The sequence below is a fragment of the Bactrocera dorsalis genome, chromosome 1 (genome assembly GCF_023373825.1).
Source record: "Bactrocera dorsalis isolate Fly_Bdor chromosome 1, ASM2337382v1, whole genome shotgun sequence".
NCBI lineage: Eukaryota > Metazoa > Arthropoda > Insecta > Diptera > Tephritidae > Bactrocera > Bactrocera dorsalis.
Window position 1 is genome coordinate 114,260,910 of NC_064303.1, and position 26,129 is coordinate 114,287,038.

General features: G+C 40.6%; 3 protein-coding genes across 3 annotated transcripts; 1 reads left to right on the forward strand and 2 right to left on the reverse strand.

Annotated features, from left to right (window-relative positions):
• Positions 1 to 1,999: 1,999 nt before the first annotated feature.
• LOC105229222 (serine protease inhibitor 42Dd) lies at positions 2,000 to 4,060 on the reverse strand. Its single transcript, XM_011209343.4, has 4 exons — positions 3,514 to 4,060; positions 2,555 to 3,453; positions 2,352 to 2,493; positions 2,000 to 2,292 (listed from the first exon to the last, which is right to left on the reverse strand). The coding sequence occupies exons 1-4, from the start codon at positions 3,524 to 3,526 to the stop codon at positions 2,168 to 2,170; spliced, it is 1,179 nt and encodes a 392-aa protein (XP_011207645.2). The 5' UTR covers positions 3,527 to 4,060; the 3' UTR covers positions 2,000 to 2,167.
• Positions 4,061 to 23,338: 19,278 nt separating this feature from the next.
• On the forward strand, positions 23,339 to 24,792 carry LOC105229223 (uncharacterized). The gene is made up of 3 exons (XM_011209344.3): positions 23,339 to 23,844; positions 23,904 to 24,029; positions 24,091 to 24,792. Exons 1-3 carry the CDS (start codon positions 23,509 to 23,511, stop codon positions 24,604 to 24,606), a joined length of 978 nt encoding a protein of 325 aa, XP_011207646.2. The 5' UTR covers positions 23,339 to 23,508; the 3' UTR covers positions 24,607 to 24,792.
• Positions 24,793 to 24,897: 105 nt separating this feature from the next.
• LOC105229224 (mitochondrial import inner membrane translocase subunit Tim21) lies at positions 24,898 to 25,979 on the reverse strand. The gene is made up of 3 exons (XM_011209345.4): positions 25,532 to 25,979; positions 25,295 to 25,477; positions 24,898 to 25,233 (listed from the first exon to the last, which is right to left on the reverse strand). The coding sequence occupies exons 1-3, from the start codon at positions 25,868 to 25,870 to the stop codon at positions 25,066 to 25,068; spliced, it is 690 nt and encodes a 229-aa protein (XP_011207647.2). The 5' UTR covers positions 25,871 to 25,979; the 3' UTR covers positions 24,898 to 25,065.
• Positions 25,980 to 26,129: the final 150 nt, after the last annotated feature.

Below are 26,129 nucleotides of genomic sequence, written 5' to 3' on the forward strand. Positions count from 1 at the left end.
TTCTGGCGGGAAGACACGTTTTTGAAAATTCGTTAAACATCAGATATTTTCTTTCATGAATTAACTCTCTTTTAGTATAATCGTTGTGTATGAGTTAAGCATTATTTGTGACCTTCGTTAAGATCTATAGTTATATCAGAGGAGATCCCAGGTCTTTCGTAACCAGCAACGCCTTTAGGTTCACTTTATGCGTTGAACACTTTATTTTAATACACAGCTCAGCTTCGATAACAAAACTATGAGGTCAATCTGTGATTTCTACAGTTTTACGGCTTTTGCGTCTGAAAATTATAAATTCTTAAAAACAAATAAAAATACTCGCTCAAATAAAATTTCATTTCATTTTCAACTAATAATCATAATCGTCAGCGATTTAATCTAATCACCGCACGCAACATTAATATATTCATAAACAATTAAAAAATCCCGTTTCCTCTGCCTGTCTGCCACCAACGAGCTTTTTTATGGTTCGGACTGTAGTAAAAATTTCAGCTGTTAATTTAAAAGTATTTCTTCTGATATTTTACGACTCCAACTTGGGGTGCGTCTGCTTTGATCTTCGCTGGGGAGAGAAAGCGGGCGGCGTTTTTCGCAAATCTCAAACTAAGAGTTTCTGTTTCTCATTTTTTCTTAATTCCTTTGTACATAAAAGGTTTTATAGAGTCGCAAACAAGCAGAGATACGAGTATGGACAGCAGTAGCTGGTGGGTGAGTGATGCATGCGTATGGGTGTCGGTCGTGTACGAAAGCGTTAAATTTTTCTGCGAAATGTTGGCGACTTCACAAAGCATCACTGCCTTAGACGTCTTTGTGTCAAAGTTGCATATTTAAAAACACATAATTCTGCGAAAATTGCACCGGGCCGACACTGATCACCGACAAACGACGCGGCAAGCCAGCTGCCGCTGTTCTAAATCACATCTCGTTTCATCTGTTCGACATTTTTGTGGCACCCGAGTGTGTGTTGGCAAGTGTGCCCGCAATGGCGGTGTCATAAAATGGCAACATTGTTACTTTGACAACATTTTTAGTGGGAAATAAATGATTTTTCTGACAGTTCATTCAACACATTGGCGCTTAGAGCTTTGACGGCAACAAACTGAAGACTTCGCTGAATGCGGCTTCTGCCCGATGCATTGATGGATGTTTGTGCCGCTGATGGTAGTTTATTAGTATCTAAATATCACACACATTTTAAAACATCAAGTGGCATTCCTTGATATAGACTCCCCATGGAAACTTTGATCCCTTCATAATAAAAATATTGGATTATATATGTCTAATTTATGAGTAAATCCTAACAAAAGTAACATCATCGTCGCCACACTTTGGCGCCGTCATAAAAAACCATTTTAATAAACTAAATAAACCGTCACAGACTGAAATTCTCATTAACCGCACACAAATAAAGTTGTTTCTTCGTCTAATATATTCCCGAATTAAGAGAGGGAGGTTGTAAGCGAGAGATTAATCACTTGTCGAATGTTTTACAAAAACTCATAAGCACACATACTTTCAAACACTTTCATAAAAAAGCGTTCGACGGCGAAGTGCAGATCAGACAAATCAGTCAATACCTGATCAACCGGTCACATGACGAAAGCGTTAGAAATCTCCCCACAGTGCACTCTTAAGCAGCCATTGCCCTGCGGGAACATGCAGCCATCTCTTTGGTTCCCATCGCAGTGTGAGTAGAGAGTTTAACAAGCTGTGGACTATGCTCACTCAACTTTTTATAATTTCGATAAAAAATAAATAAAATATACTCACAACCTTTCATAATACTTGTGTGAAGTGAGAATCTAATATTTTTCGAATTATCGTTCTTACAGGGCCTGCCACGAGTTGATTCGCACCCACCGCATGCACGTAGGTCGTTACAACCGTGTAGTTCAACGGAGATTCTTCAACACCGTCAGTCAATAATTAATGATTAACGTTAATTTGTTAGCAGTTTCAACTGATTGGTGAGTAATCAACTAGAAATCAAAGTCAATCATTTGCTGAGTTCTCATTTTCTACACTGTTTATTTTCATGATTCTTTTCTTCCACATTTGTGCCGCTAATGCCATTTGGCTCTAACTATAAATTTGAAATTTGCCCACAGCAATCACTCGACTCCAGTTGGCGCCACAACGGCGATTAGAAGCCAATAAATCATTCGTCTTACAATTTCAGCACATGCCCAGTAAAGTAGATCGCATCATCGTCCAATATGATGAATACGAATGGCCGATCGATGCTCAAGTTCGGCTGGAAGAAGCGCCCTGACTTCTCTAGTATTTGTGAGTCTGCGAGAATAGAGAGAAGAACTCAGTAATATTTCACTTGAAAGCTGCTTTATACTTACATGTGGCCCCTGAGGCCTCTGAACCTTTTTCGTCCACAGAAATAAATGCCTTATGCTTAACCTCTGAGACATAAAGCGGGCCCTTGGCACCCGTTACCATATTTGGGAGGTCAGCATTAGAAAACAACAAATTCATACCCATCTGTATATTACGAGTGGTAAAAGTATTTCTAAAAGTCACTTTTCAAAATAAAATTACTCACCGTCTTCAAAGGCTCAACTAAACTTAAATCGAATTCAATTTTAAACTTTGGCAGCACGACATCCAAAGTGGTTTCTCTCAACAAACGCTGCACTTGCTGCAGTGCGTTCCCGCTAAATGTCTGCTCCAATCTGGCAACTCCACCATCTAACTGATTTGGTAACAGTATCAACATGCGGAGAGCTGTATCTTTATATGGCAGCTCCGCGGCAACCAGATTGAGGCCAGGCACTTCAGCATATTTTACGTCCACGTCTGTCCGATACATCATTGGCACTTTTACTTTCTGCGCCGAGTTCAAATTAAAATCGCGTGGAACCGTGGCTGACGGATCGAATGGGTAAAGCCACTCCGCCTTGAAGTATATTGCATTCGTCAGTACTATAGCCGTGTCTGCGGTCAAGGCGGATGGATCAATTAAACCTTTTATCTTTCCATGCGTTGCGGACTCCACCCACGCGTTGATCTTTTGCGCCGTTTGCACATTCCTTGCGAAATCTACCAATACCGCTGTAGACCGAAAGTATTTGCTGATTAACTCATAGTATTCGGGTACAATATTTAGTCGCTGATCTATATAAATGCGATTGGCCATTTCCAGTTTACTTTGGCGAGCTAAAACTGCATTTTGTATGAAGTCACCAAACTCGACGGCTGCGTCCACTTTGCTGCCAAATCGCTCCAGAGAGAGCACGCGTTGCATTTCAGCTGCCGTTTGATTTTCAGAGCCTACATACGTCATCGCTAAGCAGGTTTGCACCGCGATGGGAGATACGATGATATTCTCATTTGGCTGATATGTTGAGATTGTTTTGAAGAAATTCAAGGCGAAGTCAACACGACTTTGACGATCCAAACTACTCGAGAATTGCAGTTGTAACAAACCAAGCAACAATACAGCTAATTGAGGGATTTAAAAACACATTAATTACTTGTTAAATTTAATTACTTTCATCTCACCTATTTTAGTCATTATTGCAGCAGCAAGTACGTCAGCTCACTTACGAATAACGGCGAGCACTAAGCGCACAGAAATCAGAAAATTTAAATTTCGCGGAAATTCCCAGCTTCTTGCTTATCGCCTTACACTGTTCAGCAATCTTTTTGCGCCCAAAGCAGCCCACACTTTGAATAAGTAGAACCGACTTTGAGTCTTCAAAAATATGTTTTCTTTTATTTTTCAACTTTTTTGAAAACAATTTCTGCCCGAGTCTTCGTTGTTTAAAAAATGTGTATGAAGCAACAATTGTATGGACACCAGTCAACCGTTCCATTGGAATTGCAAACTCTATTTCATTCGATGCATAAATTCGCTGGTGACATGTGCCAAGACATTAATGGCTCCATCGTTTGGTGGATGGTGAATGAAGATGGCAAAGTGTTGCCGGAGGCAAGCAACAAGTTTTAGTTTTCGGTTTCTGTTTCTGTTTCCCTTCCCAGCCTTCGCCTGACTCTCCCACCAGTATTGTGTGTAATTTTCAACTTTAACTGCAAATCGACTCGATGCGGTTTAATTGGTTGTTCATAATAAAGTTGTTAAAATATCCGCGTTCAGCAACAACAATTAGTGACCATCTGAGAGAAGTGACAAGTAACAACAACCACCATCAATATGTACATATGTGCATACATATAGACGACAATCACAGCAATGATCACTTCAAACAAAAACATCTCGATGGCCTCAACAACAACAACAACAGTATGTATAAGCTCTGAAATAAATACGTGTTGAGGCGATGATTGTTGCTGCATTCAGAGTGCCATAAACAGGGTACTAAAATCGGTTTTCTTGTCTATAATATTTCTCGCGATCAATTTGATTTGATTGCATTTTGTTATTGTACTACGAGTACAAGCCAGCGATTATTAGTGCCTGCAAATGATGACTGCGTTGTTCATACGTACATACACCCTGTACATACAATATATATACCGCGGCTTCACTCGAATTCACTGATAAGGCTTGATTCGTGAGTCAAGCTCTCATTGTAGATTACGCAAGTACGTCAATAAAGAGAATTCTAAGATCACTGTGCTCAATTGTAATCAGTGCTGCATTCTTAATAAATATTCTCGTTAAGGTCAGGGCCGGATCCACGATGGGGAAACGGCGGAAAGACATTGAACTTCGTAATTCAAATCCAAGGATAAATCTCCTTCACTGTGCATTTTTATGGTATTTTCAAAAGAACTGACGTTGGACAAGCATTTCAGGGCTCCCGATCCCCATTTATGAGACAAATATTTACTTGCGTTCGCATTGTGGGGCCTCTAACGACTTAGGGTCTATAGCGCGTAAACGGTTTCGATTCACTTATCAAATTTCAAAGCTATGTGTGCTATACACCAAATTCAGCGACACGTTAATCAGAAAATATTTAAAGAAACAGCAGCAAAAATCCATCATCGAAAAAAAGCAGAGCATCCAGTGAGAACTCTTAGCCGCAGATATGCTAAGCGCTACGCGGTGTTGCAGTATTCATCTGTTATATTGGTCGACTTGTCGGCCGCTTGTTGCATCAATAAAATACGCCAGCGGCATTTTCCCTCAACTACGAAAGTGTTAACTCCGAAAACTGTGTGCCGCCCTGTAATTATGTCTGGGTTTTCGTATATAAATAATTGCACCGACGAAATGTGCGGACCATCAAAACTCAAAAGAACCAGAATACGTTCTATACCTCTCGCAGCTATCTCTTGCTGAAATGAAGGTGCAGCAATTGCTGTCGATCGCGTTTCGGCAGACTGCGTGGCGTGCGAGTTTGATGATCTACGCAAGAAATGATTGCGTTTGCGGCGGCGCGAACGGATGGATGGACAGCTAATCGACAGAACGGCAGTCTGTCAAACGATGTTGTGGCTACCAGTGCTGTTGATGCCGCTGCAGATAAAGACACCGACATTGATGTTGATGATGGTGAGGATGATGAAAGCGTTCGTTGATGCTTGAAGATGCCGCTCGTGTAGCCGTCGGAAACTATGAGATGACTTTTTTGTCGAATAATGCTTCCAGCCAAAGTGTTGGGAAGCCTAAACTTTCTTATTAATTTAACGCTGTTCCGTTTCACTGCTTTTTCATATATTCCAATAACTTCTTCACTACGTAAAGCAATTATGCTCTCTATTTTTTGGCAGTAGGTCAACTGCAAGGCAACAACTCAAATTTTGATATATGCGTGATAATAAGCGGACAGCACAGTGTGGCGAAAATTGGCAACATGGCAAATTTATACGACTTTTGGTTAGCAATTCAAGTAATTTGAATCTATTCATTTTCTTAGGGGTTTTTAAGAATGGTAGTTACTCATGTATGTTATCTAGATGGACACTGAGAATATATTTGTTACTTGGCTTCATGGTTAGTGGTCCAAAGAAGTTGAAAGGCCCATAATATGAATCATTGGCATTCACGAGACCTTCCTTCTCTAACTGCGCTCAAGTCGCTCTTCAATTATCACATTTTTATTGATTGCTTTCCTCTACCACATGCAATTTGTATTGACCATGTTTCGCAGCTTTATTTTGACACTTTAAATTTCTGCAAATAAATCTTTGCATTATTCCATAATTCAGTCGAAACTTGCTGTACAAACAAATAAAGCGAGCAGACGACCATACTCCCGATCGATGCATAAAAACAGAAATTTATGAGACGCCGAACAACGGGAGATGACAATGCGCACGCAGCAAACGCATCACGCAGCACACGCAACACCACCTACAGCTAGGTTTGTGTAGTTTATGCGCATGCGCCGAGCCACAACGACGAGCGCTTCAGCGCCGCATTCGTGCCGAGCGCTGAAAAATCTGCGCAATCGGTGCAGCGTTCATAAGTCAAAGTTTACGCAAATAAAAGCGCAAAGCACAGAAGTGAAATCGAACAGCAACTAGAACAAAAACAACAACACAGGCACAGTTTGCAGCGGCATTCAGCGCCGCGCCGGTGAGCTACACCAGCCGTTAGCCATTAAATCAAACAGTTAGCTGGCAATTAGCGACGGCTTGCGCTAATCGCGCTCAAATGTGCATATGCACATAAATAGTTATGTTTATGTTAATGTTAATGCTTACGTTGCGAGCGGTATGCGCGGTATGCGCGCGGGCAAACTGTAATTTGTTGCAATTATCGTCACTTGAAAGCTGTGAAATGCTGATTTGCAAGTCATCACTTCAATTCAACAACTCGTTGATATTTACAACAACAACAACAACATATGCACACACCTGAACATGCGTACATATGTAAGTGCAATTTAGTTATTATAGAAAATTAGTTGTTAATTCTTATGGCTAGTTTTAAGCGCTTTGAACTATTGCTATTGACTGTTGATTGCCGCATTAATCAGCGAGCTCCACCGCAAATTATCGCCCATATTTGCTATAATAATTCAGTTAATGCGATCGCCTGTCGCAATCGCTGTTTTATAAATCGCTTTGTTTTTCGAATTAGCATACGATTAAAATTGCTGCGAAAAAAGTGGGCGACTTATTGAACCCGGTCGATGGTTGCAGATAATTATTTGCTATTTTAATAATTCTATAACTAAGTAATTGTAACAATTATATTCAAGTGTGAGACAAATGAAAGCAAACAATTTCTGTTGCATTGCGGAAGGTGTGTTACCCCTGCAGACCTGCTGTAGCGCACGCGTCAAAGCGTTCCAAAAATGCGAATGCGAATGCGAAAGTGTGATAAATACCTAACTCTCAGACTCGTCGACTTTTCGATTCTTCCTCGGTTGCTGGCGCAGCTACAGCAAATAAATAATATTCGCACGAAATGTGTCGCCTTGCCAAAGCTGAGCTGGTGTACGGAAGGGTGCAGAGCCGCGAAAATGAATGGACAGCGCGCATCAGCAACAGGAAAGCCGGCTACGGCAACGGCACTCAGCGCACAGAAAAGCGTCAGCCACACGGCAGCGCAGGCGCCTCTGGGCATCAACACCAGCGCGCCTCCGTGCCGCTGTGTCTACTTCAATGGACATTTATGAAATGGCATCGTGGGCGCCCGTTTATGTGGAATTTCATTTAATGCACGCCAGCTACAGCAGCAACACTAACAACAACACACGAGTGCAAATTGATATATGTGCGCAGCGCTCATAAAAATGTCAAAAATATGTCGCTTTAGTATGGTTTTCTCCTACTCCGTTCCCCAGTGCTATTTTTTTTTGCATGTTTCGCTTGGCGTCCTTTGCACACTTAACGCCGCATGCACGCATATATTCATTTAATTGGCAATGCAAACATGCTGCAGTCGCAGGCAGCCGGCTCCGACGAGCGGGAGGGTGGCGTTGATACCAGCGATCCGCTTTGCGCACGCGCGTCACAAACACTTCCAATGCAGCAGCAGGATGTCAGAAGGGCAGTCCATGACAGCATGTGCCGCACGCATGCGCGCCACCGACACGCAGTGATACAGTTTCAGCAGCCGCCGCCTCGCTGAGGTGGCCGCCGCACTGGAAAAAGGTGCAAAAAGTTAAAAATGATTTTCTTTTGAATCAAACAAGGTGCAGAAATGCGAGTGAAGTGTAGCCGCAATCATTTAATACTCGCATTTGTGTAGTTTCCAGAACGCAGAACGAGGTGTTTGTTGCACGTTGAGCTAACGATATGAAATCAGCGAGCAGACTGTTGAATTGCTGGGCGTTTATGTGACGACGCGCCTGCGTGCATAAAGCAAATTTCACGCAAATCAAAATGTCATAAATATGTGGCTTATGCAACATTTTACCCGTGAGCCGAAGGCATGCTTGCAACAATGCGCTTTAATGCCACACAATCTCGTTTAAATGAAATGAATTTAATACGAACATAAAGGGCGCGCGGTGGACGGCTGACCGGCAGGCAATGCTGTGCGCTTGCGGAGATCGCCGGGCACTCTCTGACAGGCGCTAAATTGGTGAGATTTCAACATGTCGACGACAATGCGCCGTGGTGACAGTCGGAGGCGGCGGCGGCTATGCCCAACGGCTGCAGGCAGTATTGCAGGAAAGCAAGAAAAGAATGAGGAAGCGCATAGTTTCGATTGTTTAGTGGACAATGTGTGGGAGAGCGCCATCCTTCAGATTTGTGTGTACAGCAGTTAATTGGTTATCCAAAGGCTTTAATAAGATCACTTGTTGTATATGAGCGTATGCATATAAAAATAAAAAAGAAATACGAAATTTTAATTTAATTTTTATTACTTATATACCTTCAATTTTAGTTAGTAATGGCAAAACCGAATATTTGGAAATCTCTCGTTATCCATCAAAATGAAAACAGACCTTCATACTAAGTTTCCTTTGAGCTTCATTGTTCAAAAATCTTCTTTTATTTCAGAATATTTTCACTTTAAGTAAGAATCCTTAAATTGGTGGAATTTTTAATCCAATACTTGCTTGCTCACACCCCAACTTGTAGTCCATGCATATTTTAATGGTCAATTTGCTGGCACAGCTGGGCACGCTCGGGCTAAAAGGAGTAAAGTGAACTCTACTGGAAGGCAATAAAAGACAGCAGCAACCTAACACGCATCGCAAGGATTAGGCGGCACTGCAATTCTTCATGTATCGCTTGCGAGCGTGCAGTGCAAACATTGCTGGGAAACAATAAAGCCGAGACAACACTCGCCGCTGCTCTTCTCCGGCACATTTGTCTTCCGCTAACGACAAAGAATGCAGCAGCAAGCCATACTGGCAGCCAGCGAGCAGCAATGGCCGTCGCAACAGCAGCTCAGATGGACGAATGGTTGGAGGTACGTATGTGTGGGTGAGCGTGTGGACAACGAATCGCCATGGCACACATGGGAGCCCACTGGCAGCAGCAAATTGAATTTAAATGCGTGTTGACCACACGCTCGTGCGACGGAGTTGGATTGTGCGTATTCGTGTGGGTGTGTGTGTGTGTTAAGCACTTCCTTTTGCGTATGTTGCGCGTTGCGGCAATAAATGGATAAAATATGTGTTGCAGTGGCAATCGAGTGCATGTGGGCGTGTGAGTCGCAGTTGAGCCCCCCCTCTCCAGAGTCCCTGCCTGCTGAGGGCAATAGCGACAATCGTTAAATACAAATGCTACTTCTGCAGCAATTAAAAATGACAAAATGTCGCCACATCGCAGCAACAACAAGAAAAACAGTTACAGAAGCCACAATGTGTCCAGTGCTAACTCTTTGCAAAAAAAGCCGAGAGGGACACCAACTCAAAAAATGCTTTTATTTAAATATTGGGATTCAATGACCCCATGTAACTTAGTCCAAATTCTCTATTCTCTCATAGGTGGGCTCCAAGTGCTCACAGAAGGTATCTTTGGTCACATCGTCCGTCTCTTCCATCGGGGCATACGCGCAAATCAGCGATATGTTGAGGAACTTCACTTTGTTGCGGATTGTGGCTAGACGTTCATCCACCGGGTTGAATGACAGAACTCGGCAACGGAGTCTCTCTCCTAATCCCACACCGAATTCGCCCTCCTTTATATGGCTACTGTCCCGTCCATCGCATTTCTTGGACGGCGGTGATGTCAACCGGTGATATTCGCTTTCTCACTTTAACTTGTCTTCAAACGGATGTTCTTTGGCTACCCAGAGGATACTTGGTCTAGGACCAAAAGTCGTGAGCTGCTTGAGTCATATGTAAAAGCATCGTTTCTGGCCACTCCCTCCATCCTCCAAGTCAATACTTCTACAATAATAGAAAACACAGCAAGAAGAAGAATAATTTAAATTCTTAACTAACATCCTTTGGATAGATGACAATCAAATTAAATTAAGCTTTTTGAGATAGTTTCAAGATTAGATACTACAAGTATACTGTCAAATATATTGCATAAAGACAGATAAACCCAAAACCCAAGCTAGGGTTTTATTACGGTCACATTCGTCAGGTCAACGAGACTCTCGCCTCTCAGATCGTTCATAATGGACAAGTGCTTGTAATGGACACGTTTTATCGCCTGCTGCAGCGCCATCACCAGCATCAGTCAGCAGCAATAACAGCGTTACGCATGTTTTACAATAAAAATTTGCACGTTTATGGTTGCCAGCGAGAACCAAAAGCAATTAAAACGGATTAAAAGACAACCGACTGATTTATAGGGGCGAATTGTAAACACTTGAACTGACCACAGCAGCGACCGCCACCACCAAGCGCCAATTACGGGCACACTTTGTCGATTTGCAACAACCCACCGACCTCTCCCTCCCACAATCGAAGCGAAGTGCTGCGGGTGTGCAATCCTAATTGCAATAATTGCGCAATGAAGCAATTTAGAAGAATCACTTCATGGCAAACTATCAATGCGAGCATGCTAATTGAAAAAAGCTCGGCAGCGGACCCTCTGTGCTCGCCATCATTGGCAGCGCCATGACACAACAGTGACAATAAAAGCCAAACTACAAGCATGCAGCAGTCGGACACAAAATGTGCATAAATATACGAGCATGCGGGGGTGTGTGTGTGAAGCGGGAGGAGGCGGATGCGGCGATTGAAAAAGTGTTGGTCCGAGTTTGCCGCATAGGAAATGGGTTTGTGATCGCGTATTTAGAATTTATATCCGCATACAGTGCACATAAATCTGGCAATGGCACAACATGGCAGCGGCAACAACAACAACAACAGCAATGCAAAAGAATAATGGCAACTCGTATAAAGTGTTGCTGCGCTATTGTTGCATGTGGCGTTGCTGTTGTTGTTGTCGTTGGAGTAGCTAGAATACACATCAGAGTGGCATGCGACATGCGGCAATTGCAAGCGATTTGCTTTCACTCTCTCCAATTTATCCCGTGTACGTGCAGCAGACAACTCTGACAAAATGGCCATAACTGCGGCAGTATATATGTACATATGTGTGTGTGTGGGCGTGTGTGCAAAAATTGTGTTTGCTACAACATTTATAATTGCTTGTAGGATTTGTAGCTCAGCGATTATTGTTTTTGCATTTCGATGCTTTTATTGCGAATATGTACGAAAACACAGCAGTCACACACACACACACAGACAAACACTCAGTACGACATACGTAGACCGCCACCATATTTTACGGAATGGTCAATGGCAAGCGTTGCCGTTAGAAATACAAAATGAATTGCGGCAACATCTGCGCCACTCACACGCACACACAAAACAAATGTCCAAACGCCAACATGTGTGTGTGTGTGAATGTGGCATATTTGGACTGGAATTTGTGTAAAATCGTTAAAAGTAAATCTTCATTAGATCTGTGCAACACAGCGTAAACAAGTCGTGTGCTGCTCTGCAAACAAAAAGTATGGCATCTCTGGCTTTCCCAAAGCTTTGGCGAATACCAATTGATTTACGCGGAGATGCAGTGCCATTTGAAGCGAAATTGATGACAATTCTCGCCATAAAAATTCATTTAATTCTCCAAACAAAAATTACTCAAAGTATCCCAAATCAATAACGGAATTCGGAATATAAAAATAAACTTCTTTAAAGATACATAAAAATTAACTTTTTTAAGATATTTCCGAAACTCTCTTCTCTGCGTCGATAATGGCGTTGGATCGTATTTTTTATCTATTTTGAATGTGTATCTTATATTAGGTAGTCGAAAAAGTCCTTTCGTATTTCTAATCAAACTTCAACTTATTTTTTTTTTTATAATACGAAATACGAAAAGACTTTTTCGACTATCCCTTATCAGCATGATATTCCAAACCTGTCGTAACTTCAGGCACCTCATTTACCACATTGCCACAAAAGTGTAGCTCAGGTTCGTCGGTATGAAGAAGAAATTCATATTTTTATATTCATTATTAGCAATTCATAAAAAGTGAGGTTAAGCACGCTCAGTGTGCCATACTCGTTCAACTCTCATACAAGCATTCTAATTTGCGGTTAAGTGGTGAAACTTTTCGTTACTTTTCAATGTTGCGTTCCATCCCCTAATTGAGGGATGATTGTCATGATGAGATGCCAGGAAATTTGCGGCATATGACAGCCAGTCAGACGCGACAGGGACAGGAGCTATGCGTAGTAACCGCAATTTGTTTAAAAGTTGTAAAAAGCGCAATAAAGATGATTAAAACGTAATTATCTTTAATTTTTACTTGAACTGCCAAAAAGTTTTGTCCGCACGCTGAGTATGCACGAGAGGACACAAAAAAGCGTAGTCGTGGCCGATTGGACTGCGGAGAGGGATTATGATAATTAAAGAACTATTTTCGTCTGCCAGAAGTTAGCTTCGTGTGACGCATTGACAAGCGAATGTAAATTAATCTCTTAAAAATTATGACAATCAATTATGAGCGCGGAATGTCGACTTTGTGACAGTTCCAAAAGGATTCAACTTGAAAAGGGTTGCAGAGCAGACACGAATTTGTAAGTGAAAGCAAGCTTCAGTTCACCTATTAGAATATCATTGTCTTTGTAATTTATTAGTAAACGGTGTTGCAAATTTTTCTCAATAAATCAATTGCCTTCTCCTCCCCGTCCGCGCCATATTACACTTGTTTGCGCAATTATTGATATTGCCACACACGAGTGTACTTAATCCACCGGGATTCGCATCAAATGCTTGGGCACATATTTATTTTTGTATTTGCCACTGCACATTCACACAAGCATACTAATCATGTGTGTAGGGTGTTGTATGACGACATTAATGACAAATCAATACATGAGCACTTTGTTTGCTGGGGTGGGTCGTTCGCTCCTCACACTGCTTGTCACTGGCATTGACACACCGGCTTGGGCTTTGATTCAGAGCGGAACATTTCAATTCAATCAATTGAGGGCGAGAATTAATGGCCATTGACACACTCGTATGGACATAAAATTAATGCGGTCGCACTGCCACAAATTGAAATGTTTCCGAAAAAATTTATGACCTGTGCTCGGTAGTTGGTCTTTGCCACCTTTGTGCACTTGCTGCGGGCGTATGCGGGGGAACAAGTGCACGAAACTTTTCTCACGAAAATTTGAGCAGTGATGAGATTTAGGTATATGGGAAACGGTAACAGATATAATTTCAATTCCTTTGGGAATGTGCTGAAAGTGCAAAAATAATTGTGGGAAGAAATGTTCATCAATATTTTTGGAAAAATTCGACATCGCGAAAATCAATTTCTGGCAAAATGAGAAATTTAAAGTTTAAATTTTTTGATAAATCAATACTCGATTTAACCATTTTTTAGTTAAATTGATTACTGGTTTACCAATTGATCGGTCTTCACCAGCCTCTAATCAAATAAATTAGATTTTGTTGGCTTGGCGTTAATTGGTGCGAAGAATTGCCAAGAACCATACGGAATAACTAGACCGAACACTTATGATATATGAGCGCAAAGCTAGTGCTTGGCTTCTTGGGGAGAAAACGATGTGTGCAAAATTTCAGATCGATTTCTGAAAATACTAAAATACTAGAGGACTAATTCGCGTAGATACAGGCGGTCAGACAGACATGACTAAATCGTCTCAGCTCAGCGCGCTGATCATATAATAATTATAGGGTCTCCGACGTTTATTTTTGGGTGCTCTAAGCTTCGTCACTTGTTTTCTCCGGGGTTCACTCCTAAACAACCGAATAGATTTCAGTTAAACCTAGCACGGTGTGTTCAGTTTGATTCAACTTAAAAGATAGAACGATTTATACCTAAGGCTTTCAAACTTTTAAATGGATTCATCGATCACACTTTGATTGATATTGTAAGCAAATAAGGTGCCGCAAACTCGCAACAAAAACAGAATTTTTTGCAGAAAAATGACTGTTCTTGAGTTCATTCAACTCTTCTAGCTCTTTCAGCCTTTTGCTCGTTCCCCAATGACAACTATTCACAAAACTGTATTTTAGACCAGTTTATTGGCTCGTTGTTTCCTTTACTAACAATTTCAATGACTCTCTCGTGGCTTATATAATATGTAACCATAACAACTCAAACCCAATTTTACGCTAGGTTGATGATATTTAACCCAAAAATCCAAAATATTAAAAAGTTGCTTTTATATTGAATTTATTTGTCGTAAAAAATAAACTTTTGAATAATTCAAAGCGGCTTTTTACTACCAATAAATGACGCCACCACATAACTGCCTTCCAAAACCCATGTCGAATGGCCTTAATTTTAACAGAGTCATTAAATTTTCACGTTTGAAAACTTTGTGTATCCGCGGGAGGTGGGAGTCTTCAGCGGTCTGTCGAGCGTATGGTAAAAGTCATATGAATATATGAATTTCTTCATATCTTCTTCTCGTTAACACTATAAAAACAACAAGCGGCTTAGCGAGCAACTGTCAGTCACACAATTCAACTGGAATTACGGTGTTGACGCTGACTGTGTCGTTAACAGCACAGCCGCTGGCCACCACAAAGTCACTTGCCACACGATTATTAGCTGTCGGACTCATTGCAATGCTGCAGCATACGTATGTATATGGACTAGGCGGCAATAACTTGGTCTACAACCTTTTATTATGTTAAATGGGTTTTTAGTATCATTAAAAACATCGGGAATTTGAACTTCATTGCCTACATATGCAACTTTGGCGGCCAACAAGCAATTGATAAGCGCTGAATTCCACCACACACAAGCAAGTGGTGCACGTGTGACGGTGTATGGATATATACACGTTAGAGAAATTTGAATTTAATTTTGGATTACAATTTGATGTTAACGATTTGCAACCCGCAGCGCCGACAACCATTTGCAAGCGTGTTAGTGTGTCGCACGCGTGTGGCAAGGCTCGTATTATCGCCTTTGTTGTATTACAATAAATGCTGGCCACATAGAATATAAAACGCCGGGGAATGAAGTGAAATTTTTATGACAACTACACTCGGATACTAAAACCGCCGCAGCCTTTGAAGAAGCACACCCCCGCCAACAGCGCTTGCGGCATAGAGCTAGGATCAAGCAGCCTCATACAAACAAACATACATATGTGTAAGAAATGCCATAAAAACCTCTTCAAAGTGGCCGATTAAACGATCGCCAAATAACGCGGGACTTGAAATAAATAAATATAACGGTGTACGTGTGTAATTTTTGACATCAAAATAGTCGCGCCGCATGCGTCAAATACATACATATGTATGTAATGTGTAATTTTCTGACGTTAACATTATTTTGTAGTCAAAGAAATATTTTCTTGAAATTTTGGCTTTTATGGTACGAAATCTTCGTAGTTATATACTCACTAGTGGTGGGTAGAGGCCGTCTAAAGGAATAGGTGCGTCGTCAGGCATCCACCCCACCTACCTCTCTACCAACTAGAGACGAAAAGCAATCAATTTTTAATATTATGTCAAAAGTAGATAAACTAAAAACACATAAGCATGTACATACTTGCATATATACATTTCGACTCATTTATGGAATATTTTAATTTTGTACTCAATAAAAGTAAACTTCAGCGGAATCGCGTGAGATGATAAAAACATGAGCCAAACTTGACAAACGTGGTTGACATGTCACGAAAAACAAACAAACTATTTTATTAACACATGTCAAAAATATAACTGTAGTTACCAATTATTTAGTCTGTTAAATGCACCATATCAAATGTCACACGAATGTTTAACACAAATAGACCCATTAACTGAAAGAAAAATGTCTTCCAATGCCACAGAAATACACACAAACCCTTCACACACACATATGTTGGAAACATCTAAAGCAAATAATATGAAAAAGTGAGATTGATGAACCGAGAAATTGTATCTTCTTAATTCGAATATTTGTGAACTACATATATCTTGACTGATATAAAACACAAATCAGTATGCATACAGATATAACTGCTAGTCTTTTCCAACTGCTTACACTTATGTATAAAGATACCCGAGTTTGGAGAAGAAGAAGAGACCAACCGTACGGATCAATAACTTGCCTAGATGAGGCAGTAAGGAGCAGTGCCACAGACCCTAGGCGGGCACTATCTTTTTATTTATGACACCTAGGGTACAAGGTGGCAGTCGAGTTTTTATTTATTTTTGGTCAATATCACGTTTTTTCGTTACCCGGCTAACGGTTCTCGTCCCCTAGGTGGTGACCCAAACGCTTTAGAATAGACTGTAGGAACACGATCGTAATACTAACTGGTCACTGCCCGCAGAATGGGGCTGACAGACCGAGAAGACTGCAGGAAATAGTTAAAGCAGGGCACCAGGCAAACAATGGAGCATCCCTTGTGCACTTACTCCGCATTGGTAAGACTACGCTGTAATAATCTGGGGTCGCCACGGTATGATGCACTGAAAACCCTAACGGATGACTACTGCTCGTGGAGCTAGGATCTGAACTCCGTCTGGTATCACAAAGGACCAAAACTGGTCTATGCGTGGCTTATTGCCCTACCAGTTTAAACTAACCTAGCCTAAAGGATTTCCGAGTTTCCATATACTAATATATACAGAGTTTGTCCGGAAAGTAATAGGATTGATTTTCTTTCGCCGCGACTGTACTTCAGAGAGTGCGCGCACCGACTGGATTCGATAGAGAACAATCCGTTGTCTCCGATCACCTGGAGAGTCAAGACAAACATTTTCGCGCGTCGTGTTTTTGTGAGTGGTGTGAGCCGAAAATGCAGCGTTCGTTAGAGCAGTTACCCGATTAAGTTCTTTCTGAAACTCGGTAAGTCTGCGACAGAGACGTTTGATGTGATCAAGAAGACTTACCCAAATGTTGCTTTAGCAATAAGTGCTTTCGGTGGCGCCAGGTCTTTTTGGAGGGCCGGGAGGAGGTCGCTGATGAAGATCGGAAGAATAAGCAAATCCAAAGTGAAAACGATGCTCATTGTCTTTTTGGACATCAAAGGCATCGTCCACCATGAATTTGTTCCTCCTGGACAAACTGTCAATGGCAAGTTGTACGTGGAAATCCTCAAGACACTCAAATGAAGGGTCAATCGGATCCAACAAGATGTCGCAGCCGATTGGATTTTCTTATGAACAGCTACCTAACGAAGACCGGCATCCTAACGCTTCGACAGTTGCCCTACAGCCCAGATGTGGCTCTTTCGGACTTTTTTCCTTGCCTGCAAAGGTCGATGAAAGGGAATCCAAGCAGCATCCACCTCGGCTCTCAAGGCTATTCCGGAAAATGCTTTCCGTGACGTCTTCTATGCTTGGAAATCGCGCTGGCAGCGCTGTATCAGCGCAGAAAGAGCCTATTTTGAAATTTGTTAAAGAATTGTAACGATTGGTTCAATATTTTTTTAAATCGACACAGTCCTTTTACTTTCCGGACAAACCCTTTATGTATTTGTGGAACTATGGTACAATAAATTCGATATACAGCCAAATTCTATAATTAAATTTTATTTAAACATTGCCTAGATGGTGAAAACTTTATGGATATTTCTGATGGACACCGTGATATATAAATATAGAACATTTCCGATACGTATGCTTGCCTATTTACTTTTTAGCTTAAATTTTGCACCAACTTCGATCTCGTGAAACTTAAAGCAAATGCTACGATTGGTGCATAAAAATCGATATTCCGTTCGTCGTCCACTACGCGACTTTTTTATGTTTCGAGCAGAATTCTTTATGTTTTCCACTATCTCTTGCGTTAACACAGCGTACATCTCCCCAGCCATTCTACCACTTTTTCCACCATTTGTCAGTTTATGTACTTTTGAACGCAAGCATAAAGTCTACATAAGGGTGTCGCCAAGCCCAGGCGGCTGCTTTCCATATATTAGATAGAAGCAGAGGCTATGTAGTGGCGCGTATTTGATATTCTATGCGCGTCAGCAGCCGTTTATATCCTTTTTCACAATTTTCATATCATACTCGAGCGCCAAAGCATACTGTCCCAACCCAGACATCTCTGCTGCCCGTGCAACGCTCCGGTTTGCCCAAGTCTACAGGTGTACATACACACATACATACATATATTCATATATATCGCATATATAGAGATTTCCACAACTCTCGAATGCCGCATTGACATGGCCGACTGCCAACACGGCGGCCCCCCACCACCAGCACTGCCCTCGCAGCGGCCATCGTCAACGTCGTTGCCATTTGCCATTCAGCAGTGCCGCCAACACATTAACGCAAATTGTACGTGCCACCGATGTTGAATGCTTGATGCTGCAGCACATTGCTGGCAATGCTTGATGTTGCTGCGCGGCGCTGATGTGGCTGTTGTTGGTGTGCGCCATGCGCCACAAAAGAGCTGTTGAAGTGGCAAATTTTCACAAGCACACCGCAGTGACGACGACAACTGCGAGAAACAAAACCAAAAACGAAAGCAAAAAACTGAGAAGCAAGGAAAAGAAGTAAGGACGCGGAATCGGCAACAGCAAGGACAGTTCTAGAGAAAGCTGCAAGAGAAGTGGAAAAATATTGGCTGTGTCGCTGAAATTTGCTAACGGTAGTGAGGGCGCTTAGTCGTTAGGAGTGAACGCGCCACAAACACAGACTCTGGCGCGCAAAAGGCGACGCTTTTTTTTTTTTACCGTGAGTGTATGTTAGTTATGCTCGGAGTTACTCGTGGAATGGCCGACCTGGGATGTGCCACATTGTCAATCGCGTAAGGATCCACATAAATTTATATGGCTTGTGAACGGTGTAGAGGGACCCCGGAAGTGCTTGAAAGAGTACAATTGGTGTCAACACCAATTCGATGTATTGGCGGATGCTGGCGCTTTGTATGCATATATATACCTACTTATTATTCATGTACATATGTATTTATATGCTAGTAGAACAAAATATGGAGAAGGCAATACCAATTCTGCACAGTGGGAAAATATTTGTCTCAGAGTTTAAGGGATCGACATTGCCTTGAATTACTCTTTATAAAGAAAAATGGGCAATTCAGTGAAAAAAAAATTGTAAGTGCTAAAGTTACAGTTGACTCGAGTTTCAATCATAAATGAATAAGAATAATGTATTTTCAATAATTTTCGATTTTTTGTTGCAGTTCTAATGCGTTTCACTGTCTTGTGAGTAAATACTATCATCAGTCCATATTTCATTCCGCTGCTCCACAAACACCCCTTAACGCATTTCCGACCATTGAAATCGCGCAAACTCAGTTCTGCGTAAAAAGCCGCATTTCCCCTGAGAACGAGCAAGGTATCAAACAAAAAGCCAACAAAGCACTTGCATACATACAGCATCGCAGGCTGCCGCAATATTTCAACACGCCACACAGCCACCCTTCTTACGCTCTATCCATCCTCCATCCTATGCCAGCCACCCACCCACACAGCATTCACATTCTAAAAAGGGGAAATTTTTCATTTCCGCTCTCAAAGGAAATCACATAATTAAGGTGAGCGAAGATATCTACGCTTGGAGCCGCAGAAGACTGCTGCCGCCACTCCAACCCGACCCCCATATTAGCAGCAGTGTGGCCGAGCGCCACCCAAACAGCGCGACGACATTTTCGTCTTCATTTAGAATCCGGCACTTCGCCACTCCCCCGCCCCCTGCAATCGCAGTCTCGTGGTCTCGCTGTTCATTTATACACTGCAGCAGACTGACAGGCATGAACGATGATGAAGTGAACGACAATGTCGTCGTTATACAGCTCCGCTGCCTTATGAACACCACCACCCCCACCACCAACGCCAACTGCCGGTTGTTGGATGCTTCTAAGCCGCAAAGGATTGGTTTTTGGGTTTGCTTCGTTGGGTGTGTGTGACAGCATCCATATGTTACCCGATAATTTGGCGAAAGTTTTAATGAAAGACATGGGAGCCATTTTTGCCGCCATTTTTCTGCTTGCGCACACATGCAAACATACCGCAAACACCCACACACATACATGCATTCATGGTACGTACTTGTATTTATTTGTGTGAGAGTACTTTTGGTTCTTTGGAAAAGTGGGTGAGATGAGTAAGCGCAATTTCTTCCAGCAATTGTGAAGAACAGTTGAGTTTTATTAGTGTGTCTTCGTTCTAAGCGACACCGGATGTTGCCGATTTCTATGTTGACATTTCGTAATGACCATATTTAGTGACGAAGTAGCTTTGCTGTTGTAATAAAGATAATGATAATTTTAGGAACTCGGATGTTGTCCCCTACTACTTTACTCCACTCTATGGAATGGGAAACTGTTTGGCGCATAATAAAGTGAGGGAAAGCTAATTTTAAGCCAATTAGGGGCATAAGTTTAGCAATTCTATTGAAAGCTTTAGACAGTCAATAAACATAATTCTGTTTGCAATTAGACGAGATAACAAAACTATCAATTAAAGAACAGAGCAATCAAGTGATCATATAGTTATTCGTCCTTATTCACAACTGAGCAGTTATTCTCCATGCTTAACGCGCATCTTAACAGAAAGCTTAGAGAAAGTTGTGCTGGAGAATTGTCGTCTTATCTTCGAAGAGAAACTATAGACACTCAACATATCTTAATGGTTGATCCAACATATTTTTGTTTAAGTTTTAGGAACGAAATTCTTTTTGCCATACTCGTACTTCTTCTTCTTCTTTATTGGCGAAGACACCGCTCAGGCGGTTATATCCGAGTTTTCTACAGCACGCCAATTGTTCTTCGTTTTCACTGTTTGGCGCCGGATGGAGTTTCCAGCGAAGCCAGGTCCTTCTCCACTTGGTATTTCTAACGGAGTGGAGGTCTTCCTCTTCCTCTGCTTTCGCCGGCGGGTACGGCGTCGAATACTTTCAGAGCTGGAGTGCTTTCGTGCATTCGGACGACAAGAAACTCGTAACAATCTTCTCATCAGATGTTGTCATGTCATGTTGCCTCTGCACCATATACGAGGACGGGAATGATAAGTGACTTATAGAGTTTGGTCTTTGTTCGACTTTACTTGTCAATTGCCTACTCAGTCCGAAGTAGCACCTGTAGGCAAGAGTTATTCTGCGTTGGATTTCGAGGCTGACATTGTTGTTGCTGTTAATACCGGTTCCAAGATAGACGAAATTATCTACAACTTCGAAGTTGTGACTGTCAAAAGTGACGTAAATTTGTTACTAAACAATCTTCTTAGAAAAATTAGATACACGTTTAATAAAAATGTTAAGAGCAACTCTCAAATTGTTCATGCTATCACATAACCTCACACAAAATGCGTACATTGGCGATACTGTCAAAAATTTGCAACAATTTCGCACAAAAAAAACGCGGAAAAGTTTAGATCATGTACAGGCAGAGAAATCTACAAAGCACACAGAAAAACCAAGCAGACTCGTGACAAATTCCGATTTCCCGCCGGACTAGGAACGACGCACCTGCAATGTCCAGCCAACACATAAAATGGAGAACAGTTTTGACAGTTTGTTATCCGCTCAAAGTTGTGCGCGTACATTGTGAATATTTAAAACATAGCGGATATTTTTTAAAATAATATTTTAACAGTTTTTCACAAAAAGTAAAATACGCAACGCGATTCCCTGCTGCCGTGCTGTTATGCCTCGCCATAGCTCCTGAGGCGTCCAACACCTGTTTTGGTGGACATGAACAAGCTTCCATGAAATAACATATACAACAACAACGTCGGTGTCTCGTCTCTAAGGATAGTGTTTTGTGCATATCGCTGCGGCGGGCAAGCTGGCGTGCTGGACATTAGTGGACTTCAAATGCAAGCATCATACACACATACAAACAAATGTATATATAGGCTATATAGGTATGTGGTATATGTACATTTATGATATGACAAGATAAGCGTTTATTTTTCGCTCGAAATATAGAAAAAATGCTGCAATATTTGAATGCAAGCAACGATATCTGAAATGATATTTACATAAGTATATCTTTGCAAGCTGTCACAAAGTCAGACCTTACCGTAATAACGTATTTTTTTATTCAAATATACTGATAGTTTGCGGTTTCATCATTTAAGGCTTATTAGTTGGCATTTTGAAATGTGCGTGAGGCCTTCCCTGCATGCATATGTATGTATACATGCAACATACTCGCAAGCAATTTGACGAGTTTCCTTGCGGTTTCCCGGCCTAATGTTAATACTTTTCTCACATTGAGGACAAAGCTAACTGTGAAAAACTGTAAACTGTGCATTTACGCATTTCTCTTTGGTTACGCCTAGTACGCTTGGCAAAAACAGACATGTGTAAAATACGTACATACATACATATGTTGTGCGTATTTTTTAACTGTTTTCACATGGTATCGCCTGTTTTACAGTGCTATTTGCGTCAAATACGAATAGTGCGTGAGTGTCTTGCGGTTTTTTAAGGAAAAATGTTAAACAAATTTTTCTGATACTTTTCACACATTTTTATGACTTTTTTATAATATCGCTACGTTAAAGTTACAAAAAAAGTACATAAATATATGGTAACTAAAGTTCAAAGTTAAAATGTTGAGTACTATACCTTAGATAGAATGCCATAATATGTGGCGTTTAGTGGCAAACAGATGTAATGTTTTAAATTATCTAATATTTACTAAATTTCCTTACGTTCTCTATTGAAACTTTCTCCGGGAAACGTAACTTCGAAATCCGCTTTCTTACGATATAAACCTTTTTCTTCGAAATTGGATATTATTTTGGTGAAAAGCGTAAAAAACTCTTCGATGGTGCGTATCTAAGCTAAAGAGTGTGGTGTATGTCAAATTGCTTTCTGCAGTGACATCTATAGGATCATTTACTACAAATTACGTTCAGTGACATCTATCTTTGATTTCGAAACATTTATTATTTTGTCAATTTGTCAAAGAACGTTGGAAAATTTATTTACGGTTGAAATCTGGAAAATTTTCTGAACATTTTTGGGTAAAACAGAAAAAAAAATAAGTATTTAAAGTAAGAACGCCTTTATTTATTTATTAGTTACTTTTATTATTATTAATTACATTCTGACATTAATTTCAATCATTTGCGTTTAGGTGTACAACGAACCGTTGCCAAGGAAACTTTAAAACTCCAGTAAAAAAACGATGAAAACTTTATAACAGTCTGTCCGTGGCATGAAGAGTATTGCAATAATATTAATAACAAAATAAGTTTCAGTTATCACATTAATCAATTACTATCAAACAAAGGAGTCGGTAAAACAATGAAGTTCATACCTTTGCACACGAAGAACACATCCATAATTTATAAAAACTCGCTGTGCTCTTCCGCAAGCATTATCGTACTCATTTTCATCATATTGTCTGTAATGATTCCCATGTTGCTGGTGTCGCTACTTAGCCCGTATTCTGGTATTTCGGAGTCACGCATACTTTTCGAGCAACCGCGATTGCAATTCAAATTCCAAAGCATATTAATTGCTGACACGGAAGCGGAAGATGTGAATAATAAGCAAGATGTAAATTTGGTAGTATGTAGTACTCTGCCTCAGCTAAATACTGTCGTAATGGAACACGGCAATAATTGCGAAGGAATTAAGGTAAGTAAAAGGCCCCGAAGTTACTTGTCAATGTGAATTTCAGTGCTAACTCTTTACAGTATTGGACCGATGATTTTGATCATGATGGCACAATTGATCGAGCCCATTTCCAACAACAGTTAGAATCTCTTCGGGGTCGAATCAAAAGCATCGACTTGGCCATCTTTTTTGAAGCAAAGCTGAAGGTAAAGTACATAGTTGAACGTAAATTTGAGCAATTGCTTTAACTTTTTGGCTTGTTTACAGCACAAATGTTCACTATCACCGCCTGCGATTCTAACTTACCATAATGTTATTCCATCAGGAATGCAATTAAACGCTGGTACCATATTACTGAAAGCTGAACTAAAATTAAAACAATACATAGAGTTCACTTGCCCTTTTCCGGGACGCAATATAAAAACCCAGTTTCGTCATGTGAATCTCAGCTCTAATAGTAGTCACGTCGCCTTGGGTGATTTCCAATTACAGTCCCTCCTTGAAAAACTAAAGAAGAATCCGGCATATTTTCAGCTTTCGGAGCAAGAAACTTACTTTCGTCAAGAACCAGGAAACACTCTTCGAATACAATTAGATTTGGATGTAATGCAAGTACCAGCGCGATATCACTTGAGTGTTTGGGAGCGACTGGGACAATTTTGGTTATATTTTGCTTCCTTTTTCGGAATATCATTCTATATTATGAACAAGGTTAAAGACTATCTGTTTGGCCAACACATAATTCGAGCTTGGGAAGTGATACCATGGAAAAAACTTTACTGACCCGAACCGGAGCGAGATAACATTGATTTGGATGATTTCTCAACTTCGGTTATGTACTAATTAAAAAAATGGAAAACAGTTTCCTCCAATGTTAATACGAGAACTTGGCGTTACTGTACACAAGTAATAATTATACAATGAACTCTATATAAATAATAATTTAACTTAATAAAAACAATAAATTTTAATAGATTTAATTTAATTATTGCATTCACAAGGTGCTAATGTATGGCTTAAACATTGGCGAGTATAACAGAACCACTTTGATCTTAATTTTTTTACAGAAAATGTTTACAACCCTACGATTTGACAGTAAACAAATCTGTCTTTTTAAGATCTTTACTGGCTAAAATTTGGATATAAATTATAAGAATACACTGATTGATGTGGTATCTTATAAAATATAAAACTTTAATAAAATTCTTCGTCTGCACATCTTTATGTCCTGAACATGTATTATCATTTATTCTGAAACGACGTGAAATTTAGATTTCCAGAATCAAGAGGAATATCAGTCGATGCAGATTTGGGATCATAAGCACGATTATCTTCAATAATAATAGTTGTGTGAGGGTAATAATCAAGTTGCATAAATAAATAACGATATTCCATTTTCCCCGATGATGTCTATTAATTGTAAGGAAAGTTATTAAGGAACAATAGATTAATAATTATTACTTTTCATTACTTGACGTGACTCCAAGTGTACTGTCCCTCTGTTGCGTATGCCTTGCACGTAGAACTGCATGCGTACATGTAGTACTCCGTTTCTTTCGAAAGTCGAATGAGCGACACGTTGACGGCGGCCACGACGTGACTCCTCGCCATACCCTTTTATGGGAGCACCTAGTGCATCTTGGACTCGTGGATCCTAAATGGTTAAGATACTTTCAAAATTCGATCTCTTAATTTTTTGTGTACCTACCTCTTTTACGAGATCCAAAGCATCGGAATATATATTATTTGGACTACAACTTGAAAATAGTTCCCTGAAAATTGCATAAAACATCACACCGGTCACCCCAATACCGGCGAGAATTATCGCTGTGTAACTGGCGGTTTTTGTGTTTTCCTTAATTTTTTCACCTAGAGGCCTTACATCTGTGGATATATCAGTTCGCCCTTTAGATTCTTGCAAGGACCGGCTTGTTTCCTCCTCCTTTCGTATTTGGTAATTAGGTGACTGAGTGATTGTGATCATGCGACACATTTGATGTTTCAAAGTTTTATTCATCAATTGCCGAAAAATAACTAGTTGAGCCATTTTATAAAATTATTTAACCAAGTTTTAAATTCCAAATATATTAATTAATGTTCAATAAGATGCAATAACAGAAAAGACTTATGTATGACATACAACACCAAATATCCAATCAGCTGCTTTCCGTATCAATGTTGCCACATGTTTGGCGGTAGGGTTATTCACTTTTTCTATATTGGATATAAACAGCATACTAAAAACTTCTGAAATTGACAGATATGTCTCACGATCAAAAAATTTTTATTTGTTGGGGGAGAGCAAT